We start from the raw sequence: 11,135 nt of genomic DNA on the forward strand, positions 1-11,135 counted from the left end.
GCTTCCGGGTCGCCGCCGAGCCCCGCCCCCGGCGCACGCGGCGCGAGCGCAGCCGGCTTCCGGCTCCGGGCGCCGCCGGGCCATGGCGGAGCTCTCGGCCGACGTGCGCGCCTTCCTGCGCGAGCACCCGAGCCTGCGGCTGCAGCCCGGCGCCCACAAGGTCCGCGGGGCCGGGGGGCGGGCGCGGGCCCCGCCGCGAGCCCTGGGCCCCCCTGACCGCCGCGCCCGCCCTCCGGCCCGCAGGTGAAGTGCGCGCTCACCGGCCACGAGCTGCCCTGCCGCCTGCCCGCGCTCCAGCTCTACACCCGCGGCAAGAAGTACCGGCGGCTGGTCCGCGCCGCCCCGGCCTTCGACTACGCGGAGCTCGAGCCGCACATCGTGCCCAGCACCAAGAACCCGTACGTGCGCGGGGCCGGGGCGGGCGGTGGGTGGCGAGCCCCGCCCCGGCCCCGCCGGCGGCGCCCCGCTCCGGGTGGGGTAGGCTCCTCCCGGGGCTGTTCGGCGTCCGCAAGGCCGAGGTTGGTCACCCGGGCTCGTCCGCTGCCGAGCGGAGCTGCAGGGCTTGCGCGTCGTCACCCGAGGTTCTGGACGGGGCCAGCCTCGCACACGGAAGGAGAACGCGGTGGAGCCGGACACGCGGGGCCGGCAGTGGGCGAGGGCAAGAGGGCGAGGGCGGCTGCTCCCGTTCGTCCCGCGCCTTGCCGGCCTGGTCGCCCACGTGCCCTCGCTGGTCCCCGACGGCGGCCCAGACTGGCCAGGCCTGCGTTCCGGGGGAAGGTGGGGGGGTCGCGGCTGCGCTGGGTCAGCGCTCTGCACCCCGGCTGCAGAGTGGAATCGTTTGGGGAGTTTAAGAGTCTTGCTGCCGGGGCCACCTCGCAGGCCTCTGCTCTCAGGCTCTGGGGATGTCGTGGACGTCCCCGCCGACCGAGCTTTCCCTGTCCCCAGGCACCAGCTGTTCTGCAGGCTCACCCTGCGGCACATCAACAAGTGCCCAGAGCACGTACTGAGGCACACCCGGGGACGCCGGTACCAGAGAGCTCTGCGAGAATGTGAGTAGCCGCGGGCGGACTCGGCCTGCCTCACTCCACAGGTGTTTGGGGGATGCGTGCCCCCTGAAGGCAGAAGGGTCTCAGTCACCCTGTGGCAGCAGCTGGTGGTGCAGCGGGCTCCGAGGTCACTACAGGCGAGCAAGTGCTGTGAAGGACGTGTGCCACCACGAGGCCCCTGGGGAGGCTGAGTTCCTGGGTGCAGACTTCAGGGACGTGGGGAGTCGAAGCAAAGACTCAGGCAAGGGCAAAGGCAGAGCACCGCTCGGCTGCAGGAGCTCCTAGAGGAGGCCACTGTGCCACCTGCAGGTGGGGTCAGCAGGGTAGCTGAGGACAAGAACACAGGGCCTTGGAGGTCAGGACCACGTGAAGTGGGGAGGCATTGAAAGACCCTTTGTGTGTCAGAGTCACTGTGGCTCCAAGGGGGGTGGGGTGGGGTAGAAGAGGGGCCGCTCAGTGCCACGCAGTCAGGTGAGGTGACCGTGGCTGGGGTGACAGGTGTTGGCAGGAAAGATGTACCCAGGGCAGGATCCGTGGTTGAGGGAAGGGAGAAATCAGCTGTGACCCCCAGATTCCTGGCTCGAGACCTGGGGTGGTGTAGGAGAGTGGCTTCGTGGGAAAATGAAACGTTGCTGTTGGCGCGTGGCATGGAGGGTGACTACTGGCAACGGGGCAGCCCGCGGATGATGGCACGCCACTGACACAGAGGTGGCCTTTGCGTTCCTGAAGCCGTGGAGGAGGGGACAGGGCCGGGCCTGAGCGTGGAAGGAGCCCCCGAAGGAGAGAAGCAGCCAGGTGGGGCGGTGTTGGGGGCAGAGGTTTCGAGAGGGGTGGACTTCTCGAATGTTCCTGAAGGGAAGGTGGGGGGACCAGATGGGCAGAGTCTGCTGGGTTTGGGCCTGGACACCGGCAGGATGAAGAAGAGCGGTCTGAAGGCTTTGTTTCCCCAAACATGAGACCGTCTTCACCTAAGGCCAGTATTGAAGGACACTGTGGAGGGTTGAGAGGCAGGGATCCTGCGCCCAGGCAGAGCCTGAGGGCTGCTTGGTGTAGGCGGGAAAGGGAGGGCTGGGTCACCCCAGGAGCAGAACAGTCATCCCGACACTGGAGTGTGTGGCTCCCAGGACCAGTGGCCCGAAGGAGCCAGAGCCTGGCAGCCGGGAAACCTGGCTGGGGATGCAGATGGGAGACAGTGGGCGCAGAGGCCGGGAGGCCGGCTGAGACCGCAGAGTGGGTGGCAGAGATGAGACAGAGTATAGGACCTTGGAGGTGGGCAAGGGTGTGGTCCCTGAGGGGGCCACACTGGACAGGAGAGCCAGGCCCGCACGGGGCATGTTTCACAAGTCAGGCCTGTCGAGGCCACCCTGCTCCTCATTGGGGCTCTGTTTCTATCCACTGCTCTGGGCCATCGGCCCAGGTCCCACTGAGCCCCACCAAGCAGTGTGGGGCCCCAGCTGGCATACCAGAGGCTTCCGGGAGCTAGGCTGGGGCTGGGGGTTCAGTGCTCGAGGCCCAGCACGCCCCTGCCTCTTCTCACTCCACAACCTGCACCCCTGCTGGCCTCCTTCCTCTCCTGGTAGAAACTGTGGGGTACGGGGCTCTGGTGGAGCTTGGCTCCGCACTGGGGGACCGCGGCAAACCCAGAACTAGGCAGCGTGCTGGCCTGTCCCCCAGATGAAAAGTGTCAGAAGCAGGGTGTGGAGTTCGTGCCCGCCTGCCTCTTGCACAAGAGGAGGAGGAGAGAAGACCAGACAGACGGCGCCGGGCCACGTCGTCCGAGAGAGGCCTTCTGGAAACCGGTGTCGAGCGACGACAGCGCAGCCGCGGGGGACAGTGACGACAGCATGACAGACCTGTACCCACGTAAGCGGGGCCGCCCCCGCCCCTCCCCGGAGGCGTGGGTCCTGGCTGGCTGGCCTGTTCTGAGCTCCAGCCGCCCTCCGCCTGTCCGTCCCACCACATCCTCAGGTCCTGGGCCCTGGCTGGCCGCTCCCGCCTCAGCCCTGCGCGGCGAACCTCACCTGAAACAGCCCCTCCCCATTCCTTCCAGCCGAGCTGTTCACCAGAAAGGACCTGGCAGGGACGGAGCCTGGGGACAGCACGGAGGACTTTCTGACCGAAGAGGAGGGCGAGGAGCCGAGGGGCGCCTCAGGGATGGGCCCCGGGGACGGAGAAGAGCCGCCACTGGCCCAGGCGCTGGTCCGCAAGCGGAGGAAGGTGAGTGGCCGCTTACCTGGGCTAGTTTTCTGTTTCCTTAAACGTTAACAAGAACCTTGTTTTTGCAAATGAAAGTAAACAGGAGCTCGGCCGGCTCTGGCCTGCCGAGCACGGGGGCCGCCTCCTGGTTTGAGGCTCTGAGGGCTGCCGAGTGCTGCGGGGAGCCCGGGCCGGGGGGCTCGAGAAGTTGCAGGCCTGCCGTGAGGCTGGGGCCCTGGGGCTGCTGGGGGCAGGCTCACGAGCTGGAACCCTCTGTTCATGTTCCAGAAGCAGTTGAGCTCATCGAAGAAGAAGTTTAGGAGTCATCATCGTAAAGCTAAGAGCTTCAGCTCTTTTAAACAGTCCGGTTCCTAAACGGCCGCAGACCGCGCGTGTCGAGCACCGACGAGAACTCCTCAGCCACCGGCCCCGCGCTCTGCTTCCAACCGCCCGCGGTGTGTCCTCTCAGCCCCCGAGGTGCCCCAGGGCCTTCTCCCTCCACGGGGGCTGGGGTCAGTCCCCCGGGCGTTAGGTGCACGCTCCCCACCCCCAGGGAGCAGCAGGGACCCCGAGGGAAGAGCTCGGCCCAGACGTGGCTTCTCAGTGCTCCTCAGCGAAGCCTAGAGGGTCTGTCGCGCTCAGTCGGCGTCCAGGGAGAGGCCTGGCCAGGCCCCGCGCCGGCGGGACACCACCAGAGGATCACACTGCATACAACAAATGCCATTATTTATTTTGATGTTTCCAAAAATCAAAACGTTTTCAAACACAACTAAGATATAAAATACAGCATAAAATGAGATCTATACCTATTTCTCACATAAAGCAAAAAATTTTTCAGAAATTGTTTTGTCAAAGCCAATTGGTAGATGGTATTTTTTTTCCTCCCTGCAAAGGCGTCCACACTGTCCTAAGCAGCGGTCTGCTCAAGGCCTGGTGAGCCCAGAGCCTCCAGGACAGAGGGTGACCTCTGACCGTACACCCCAGCCTCCGGGGGTCAACCTGTCTCTACAAACCACTAAAGGCCTTGTGAGCACGGGGCCAAGAGGGACCTGGACCCTGTCAAAAAGGGTGTTGAGGAGGAACAGCCTTGGCTGAGCATCATTTGAGAGGACTGTTGTGCCGTGCTGATGGGGAAGGGGGTGGACCCAGTGGCGGCCCCGCCCAGGTGGAGACCCGGAGTCGGAGCCCCCCTTCCTGTGGGGAGCATCCGAGAGCCGGGAAGTAGAAAAGCCTCTGTCCGTAAGCCATTGCTTCATCTTCAAAAGGCCAGAGGGGTGTGCAGGTGGGATGTGGTTCGGAACGTGTGGGGATGGGCCTCCACAGGGGCTGGGGCACGGGCTCAGGTGGGCCCCTGACGGGGTGTGCCACCGCGGCCTCTGGGGCTACAGAGCCAGGCGAGCCTCTGGGAGCTGAAAGCAGGGCAGGTTCCCCGGCTCACCCTGGCTCCTGTGTGGCTGGTAGATGGGGCTCCCAGTCTAGGATTGGCCCCCAGCAGCCCCAGGGGTGACCCTCAGGCCGGTACATGGGCGAGTTTGGTCAGCCTGCCCCCAGGAAAGTCGGGGGAGGCACCGAGGTGTCCCACTCGCCCCCCGCGGTGTCGCTCCGGCCCAGCAGGTGGAGAAGAGCTACAGGCGCTCGTACCCCCCAAGAAGAGAAACGCAGTGTAAGGCAATGTTAGAAAACTTTAAATACAGGATTAAGATCCAATCGGTAAGGCATCACAAATCTTAAAAAGTAATTTGGGCTGCATTCAGCATAGCAGATAGACGATCTGAGTAAGCGACAGCCTAGGGAGGGGGTAGGCCGCGGCTGCACAGCCTGGGAAGACCCCCTCTAGCTGGGGGAGAACCGCGCGGACGCCCAGCCGCGTTGGAGCTGGGCCCGCGGCCTCAGCGGAGGCTCTGTGCAGAGGTTGGGGTGAGGTAACTGGTCTGAGAGCCCGCTGTGTCGCCGCCCGGCCCCCACGGCTGCCACCGGGCCCACACCCCTCACACGGGAGCCAACCTGCAGGTGTGTGGCCAGGCCAGGGTCAGAGCATGGGTCCCTGCAGGCTCCAGGGGCATCCGAGGACGTGGAGCGCCTCTGTCCCCACCTCGAGCCACTAAAGCTTCTGGGGTGGGGGGGCAGGTTGCCCTTTCAAACATCAGCCCCAGTCTGAGGTGGTTTTCTGACGAGGGACCTCCGCCGTGAACAGTGGCCACACCCGCCCCCCCAGGCAGCCTCATTCTTTGGGTCTGGGTCTCAAGGCCGTCACCGGCCCCACGAGTGTTACAGTGTGGGGCAGGGACCACTCGGAGCCATGGGTGCAGTTTAAAACTGGGACTTGGTGGGTCTGATGTTGGGCTGGGCCACCCCGAATCCTTTCGTTTTAGTTAAACACGTAAACTGAAAGCATAATAAGAGGGAGACCGCTCTGAATGATACACAAATGTATCTGCTCACAGTACAGCTGGAAGCCCCCGCCCGCAGCCCCGAAGCGCCGTGGCCGTGGCCGAGCCCGCCACTCGCTCCGAGAAGCCCAGACCTTGCCTTGGCAGGGGGAGGGGCAGGGAATACTGCCTGCCAGCCGGCCGGCTCCAACAGTCGGCTACTAGGTTAGGGGTCCAGAGCAAATTTAGCCATCAATTTTCAGGTGTCTGCAAAGAAACTCTCAAAACATCTGTGCCTTTACCAAGGGAGGGGAGAGAGAGGACACGTGCACGCCGGCAGCTTTGTCAATCCGCCCCGAACCAGTCCTCGGTGGCCGCGGGTCTCAGCCAGGCAGGGAGGGGGTCTGTTACCACTCCTTCTTCTTCTCGTCCATGGAGACGCCCCCAGGGCCCAGGGCCACCACCAGGAGCAAGCCTCCAATCACCGACATGGTCTGGAAGAAGTCGTACTTCAGGAAGTCGTGCATGGGCTTATAGACAGGAATGGTCCAGAAGGCGTTGAAGTACACGTTGATGGCAAACAGCCAGACGACAAGAGTCAAAGCAGCCAGCTTGGTTTTAAAACCGATGGCCACTAAAATCATCAGAGCTGTGCCCACGATGTTCTGGAGAATCTGCAGAGGTTGGAAGGTAAGAAATCCCCCCAAAAAGGTGAGGAAGAGACATACTCTGTTTTATAATCGGGCAAGTTGCAAGTGCCCTGGTCACTGCGGTCAGGTGTCAGGGTGATGTCACAGGGGGCGTGCGCTCACCCCCCACCCCCGCGGGGGGCGGCGGCACAGAGAGAGCAGTGCTCCGAGGGGCAAGCCCTGGGGGCGAGGTCAAGGTCAGCCTCCAGCCAACAGGCTGTGATCTTACGACACACCCAGCTCCAAGCCTGTGGGCCCCTCAAGCTATCGGGGTAGTTCTGCCCCAGAGCACCTTAGAATCGGGCTCCCCCAGCCATGGCACCAGGAGCCCCTCCCGGGGACCCTCCCGGCCAAGGCACCCAGCGGGCCCTCCAGATGTGCACTGTACGCTCCTGGGGACAAGACAGGCCCTTCTGCTCTGAGGCCGACCCCTGCTTGCACACAGCACGCAACGGGCGAGGGAGGCAGTGAGAGTCTGTGAGGAGCCTGGGTGGGCAGCCCGGGGGCCGGCACACCCACGCCGGGCCCTCCGGCGGGGTCCGGGAGACTGGACTTCATTTGTCCGCTCTGAGCCCACGAGAGCGTGCCGGGTTTTCACTCCTTTTAACAGGATCAGAGGCTGGCTTCCTCGGAGCCAACATGGTTCTGACGGCCCCCGACAACCGGAGGAGGGGGTGGCGAGCAGCGCGCCCTCCCGAAGCCCAGGAGACCTGCCCATTCGAGCAAGTGGGACACTTACGGAGAAGAAGCCGGCGTCGAAGTGCAGCAGGGTCAGGAACATGAGCACCAGCAGGACCCGGCCCCCGAGCTGCATGTACTGCCTGGGCGAGCTCTCGCGCATGCTGGGGACGCCCGCGAACATGCTCTTCCCCTCGGAGCGCGACTCCGCCAGCAGCAGCAGCAGGCCCCCTCCCAGGGCCAGATTCCTGCGAACAGACACGCCAGGCGGGTCACTACGGCTCGCCGGGCCCGACACGTGCCCGTCGCACCTTGGCGGGAGCACGGGAAAGGCCCTCGGGTCCCTCTCTCCAAACCAAGTCGGACCAGCTGGGTGACCGCTTCTGCCCGCAAAGGCCCCCCACAGCTCAAGACAGACGCGTCTGTTCTGCCCAACAGGGATAGGAACCTGTTCACACTCGGGCCCCGTCCTAGCCCTGGCTCTAGGGGTGACCGGCCTGTGAGCAAGAGCTCACTCGGGGTCTCCTTCCCTCCCACATGAACACAGGCTCAGGCGAGATGGCTTCATCCGGGCCTGGGCTCGGGGGCGGGGAGGGGCACCCCTGCCAACACCCCAACAGACTCTAAGCATACTTGGACCCAAAGACATCCCCTCTGACTGCTGGTTCCGGAGTCGAGAGCCATGAAAAGAAGCTCGCCATGGGGCGCACACGTACCTCATCAGAAACTTCAAGTCCCACAGGATGCTGTAAGCAATCGTCTGGAGGAACAGAGGAGACAGACAGGAGCTGGAGTCAGCATTTCTAAACCCACTCGGCTTTCTACACGATCGACGGGGTGTAAGCATGAGCATAAGATACACCAACGGTCTAGGGCCCAGGACAGCTCCGAGCTCAGCACCCCGGCTCAGCCGAGCCAGCACCTGCTCCCCTGGAGCCCACGGTGGGCTGGGGCGCTGAGGGTCACACACTACAGGTCGCACAGCTCACACGGCCGGCCGGGCGCTCTTTATGAGGGAAATTGGTGAGACAATGTCTTGGCTGTAGCCAACCCTATGGTTTGTCCCCCGTCAAAGGAAACTCAGGGAGGCGGCCCGAAGGTGGGTACCCAGAGCCTGGCAGCTTCTCCGGGCACCAGCCTCTCCCGCTGCAACGAGCCTGCTTGAAGGAAATTCCAGTGATTTCTCAGAGAAGAGCAGGCAGTGAGCTCAGGGGGGAGGGACTCTGAGTCCCCCAAGCCACCTTTGTGCAGAAGCTCTGCTCCCGCCACCGCGAGGAGGAGCGCGCCCGGGCCTCGCCCCTGCGTACCTGCAGCGCTATGATTCCAAAGAGCCCGAAGCAGGCGTACTGCACGAGGTTTCTGCTCAGCACCAGGATGCAGCCGGCTGCAAAGGACCAGGGCAAGGCTCAGCGGCTGCGGCCGGACCCCGCGAAGGGCGGCCCCACGAACCACCCCGAGGGAAAAGCAACTTCCGGGAAACCAGTGCGAGGCACGGACCACACCCATGTCAACTGGACCTCGCTTAGCAGAGACACCGTTCCAGAAAGTGGTCCCTTGCTCCGGAATGGACCCCTTTCCAGAGTGGGCGGGCCCTCGGAAGCTGCTGTGGAGAGCTCCAGGACGGGCTGAAAAGGCCCCTCTCCTGCCCCGCAAGGTACCGGGGGAGGGGCTGCCACCGGAAGAGAGTGGTCAGGAGCAGAAGACCCGAGGCCCCCGGGAGCTGCTCTCCAGCCTAAGGCTCTCCCCTGCCCCTGGTCCTTCCCTCGCCCTCCCCCTGGGCTCCAACCCCTCCGCTCCTCTCCCGCCCACCCAGATCGCCCAGATCTCCAAGCGGCCCAGAGCACCCGCCCCGAGGCCCGCTGCCAGGCAGGGAGGGTCAGCCGCCCGCGGAGACCCTCAGTGTGTGTCCCCCACCCGCCCCGGGGCACACGCGCGTGCATCCCCGCACTGCCGCCCGCGCCTGGGGGCCACTCACTCAGCTGTCCCAGCAGGTTGAGGAGCACGAAGGCTGAGGCCAGCGCATAGCCACAGCCCCACGTGGTGTCGATGTAGTCGCGCTGCTCGCCCCACTGGAACCACATGCGGACGCCGTCCTCCAGGAACGTGCTGATCAGGCAGAGGCGCGCCACGTGCGGCAGGTACTGCTTCGTGACCCGCAGGAACTGTTGGCCACAGAAAGCCCGCTAAGGCGGCTGTGGGCCGGACACCGGACCCCCCCCCAGGCGCAGGGCCCCTTAGCACCTCTCTCAGCACTGCCCTGTGGGTCTGGGCAGGCCATCGGCCTGTCTGGCTCAGACCCCCGGGGTGACGGCCACCGCGCCCTCCTGTGGTGCCCTGTTGTCTCGGCACCCATGTCCAGGCAGCAGTGACGGTCGACAAAACGAGGGACAGCCACCAGACACGCGGTTTGCATTCTCAGGCAAGGGCCTCCGTGAATTAGGATACCTCGTGACAAGCTGTGTGCGGGGCATCTGCCCACCTGCGCCCCCGGGCACGTGCACAGAGCCCTTCTCTGTTATGGGCCGTCCTGCCCCGAAGGGTGGGGAGTGGCGTCCCAGGCCCCGCTGCCTGCTGGTCACACGCCGCCTGCTGGTCACACGCAGCTGAGCGCGGCCCCCGCACCCCAGCGACACTCAGGCCCCTGTAGACGGGAGCCGAGCGCACTCTTGAGATGACAGGCCGCTTACGTGACAGCCAGGGTCCCGGGCCTAGAGGGCCTCTAGGGTGACCCAGTGGTAAGCTCCCATGTCTACATGTGGCCAGGACCTGCAGAGCGACTGGGAGCGCCCACAGGGGGCTGGTGCGACTCACAGCTCCACGGCCCTGAGCGTCCCACAAAGACGCTGACAAACGGACGGACGACTGTGTCAACAGCAGCGAAATTCAAGTTCGGAAACTCGGTGGCAAACATCAAGGAGAGAGAAAAGAGGTTTAGGACTTCCTCCTGCCCTGGGGGGGCCACGAGCAAAGGCACAGTGAGGAAACAAATGCGCGAGCTGAATCGGGGCACCAGTGTCCCTCGGGTCCCAACTGCCACTTTCTCTTTCCAACCTCGAGAAGAAGTGCAAAGAGAAACCCTACAACCCAGGGTGACCGCGGCGTTTGCGGAAGACCAGGACCCGCCCACGGGAGTGATGTGTCAGGCAGCAGGTCCAAAGGGCATCTGTGGGTCTGACCCCACAGAGGAACGGTCACATGAACGTCACCGTCCCCCTTAGAGCTGATGAAAACTTACTGACTGGCACCAGGGAAAGTATATCTGGTTTCCAAGAGCCTCTCTTAATTGTTGGCATTTTGAAAAGCTGCTTTCCAGTTCTAGACACAGCTGATGCTCCGGGCCGCGGGGCAGGAGCCTCTGGCCACTCCCGTGAGCCTTCAGCGGGCACACTTGGGCTGGGTCAGCAGAGGAGCCTCCCCTCCCCCGCCCCCTGGGCCACAGCAGACAGGCTCACCTGGGAGGGAGGGAGCAGGAGAAGGAGCTTCCAGCCGGCCCTTCTCCGCACCCCTCCTGAGCTGGACTGAGCCCCAGGTGGCGCTTCTGCACCCGCCTGCTCAGCCCTTGACCACAGAGGTCACGGTGAGAGACAAGACACGCCTGGGCCATCGACCAGGCACATCTGCGAAGCCGAGGCTGGGCCCATGCCCTGTGCGGCCGCGGACGAGCCCCATCTGTTTGGAGGCCGGGACCGGTTCTGCTGTCCCCCGCAAAGTGAGGACGGCTGTTGCTAAGACTTTCCAACTTGAGTGAGCAGAGGAGAAAAGGAAGGAGAAGAACCTTGTTTGGAAAGAGAGGCCTCGAACACCCCCGTGAACTCGGGAGTCTCCGCAGCACACGTACGACGTACGGACAGTCGGCATCCACACGCCCCGATGTCAGGCCAGTGGGGCACAGGGACAGCCGACGCCACCAACCCTGCCCTTTCCGCTTCAGGGGCCCAGATGCTTTCCTAAGGCCCAGCAAGTCACCGGTGGACTCACCCCCTCATGTAGTCCGCGGAGACACAGTGGAGGAGGACCCCAAAAAGCAGGCAGACAGACATCAGCGGGTGCTGGGCTGCCTCCGAGCTGGAGCTGAAAGCCGCTCCCGTGCTCCCCAATGAGGACAAAGGAGCCCGCGCCCCTGGGCTTCGTTCGGAGCCCTCACCGTCAGGCAGCCC

The 11,135-nt window shown here is 64.3% G+C and overlaps 2 protein-coding genes across 3 annotated transcripts; one reads left to right on the forward strand and one right to left on the reverse strand.

Moving 5' to 3' along the window:
- The first annotated feature begins 3 nt into the window (after positions 1-3).
- Positions 4-4,096, forward strand: SURF2 (surfeit 2). Of its 2 annotated transcripts, none has more exons than XM_082751064.1 (6): positions 4-160; positions 244-398; positions 946-1,049; positions 2,721-2,909; positions 3,015-3,263; positions 3,531-4,096. In XM_082751064.1, exons 1-6 carry the CDS (start codon positions 83-85, stop codon positions 3,560-3,562), a joined length of 807 nt encoding a protein of 268 aa, XP_082607190.1. In that variant the 5' UTR covers positions 4-82; the 3' UTR covers positions 3,563-4,096. The 2 variants fall into 2 exon arrangements, with proteins under 2 accessions (XP_082607190.1, XP_082607191.1); XM_082751065.1 differs by having other exon boundaries at positions 3,097-3,263.
- On the reverse strand, positions 3,952-11,135 carry SURF4 (surfeit 4). Its single transcript, XM_082751067.1, has 5 exons — positions 8,954-11,135; positions 8,286-8,362; positions 7,695-7,738; positions 7,040-7,226; positions 3,952-6,285 (listed from the first exon to the last, which is right to left on the reverse strand). The coding sequence occupies exons 1-5, from the start codon at positions 9,057-9,059 to the stop codon at positions 6,019-6,021; spliced, it is 681 nt and encodes a 226-aa protein (XP_082607193.1). The 5' UTR covers positions 9,060-11,135; the 3' UTR covers positions 3,952-6,018.

This window comes from Mustela nivalis, assembly GCF_964662115.1.
Source record: "Mustela nivalis genome assembly, contig: HAP1_SCAFFOLD_2267, whole genome shotgun sequence".
NCBI classification, from domain to species: Eukaryota; Metazoa; Chordata; class Mammalia; order Carnivora; family Mustelidae; genus Mustela; species Mustela nivalis.

What these genes read in the sequence shown, in the direction of transcription:
- SURF2 (XM_082751064.1), top strand. Translation starts at nt 83, where the DNA reads ATGGCGGAGCTCTCGGCCGACGTGCGCGCCTTCCTGCGCGAGCACCCG. An exon ending in CATGACAGACCTGTACCCAC is followed by an intron (nt 2,910 to 3,014) that starts GTAAGCGGGGCC and finishes CCACATCCTCAG; the next exon opens with GTCCTGGGCCCTGGCTGGCC. An exon ending in TGGTCCGCAAGCGGAGGAAG is followed by an intron (nt 3,264 to 3,530) that starts GTGAGTGGCCGC and finishes TTCATGTTCCAG; the next exon opens with AAGCAGTTGAGCTCATCGAA.
- SURF4 (XM_082751067.1), bottom strand. Translation starts at nt 9,059, where the DNA reads ATGTGGTTCCAGTGGGGCGAGCAGCGCGACTACATCGACACCACGTGG. An exon ending in CAACCTGCTGGGACAGCTGA is followed by an intron (nt 8,363 to 8,953) that starts GTGAGTGGCCCC and finishes GGTCCTTTGCAG; the next exon opens with CCGGCTGCATCCTGGTGCTG. An exon ending in GACTTGAAGTTTCTGATGAG is followed by an intron (nt 7,227 to 7,694) that starts GTACGTGTGCGC and finishes GTCTGTTCGCAG; the next exon opens with GAATCTGGCCCTGGGAGGGG.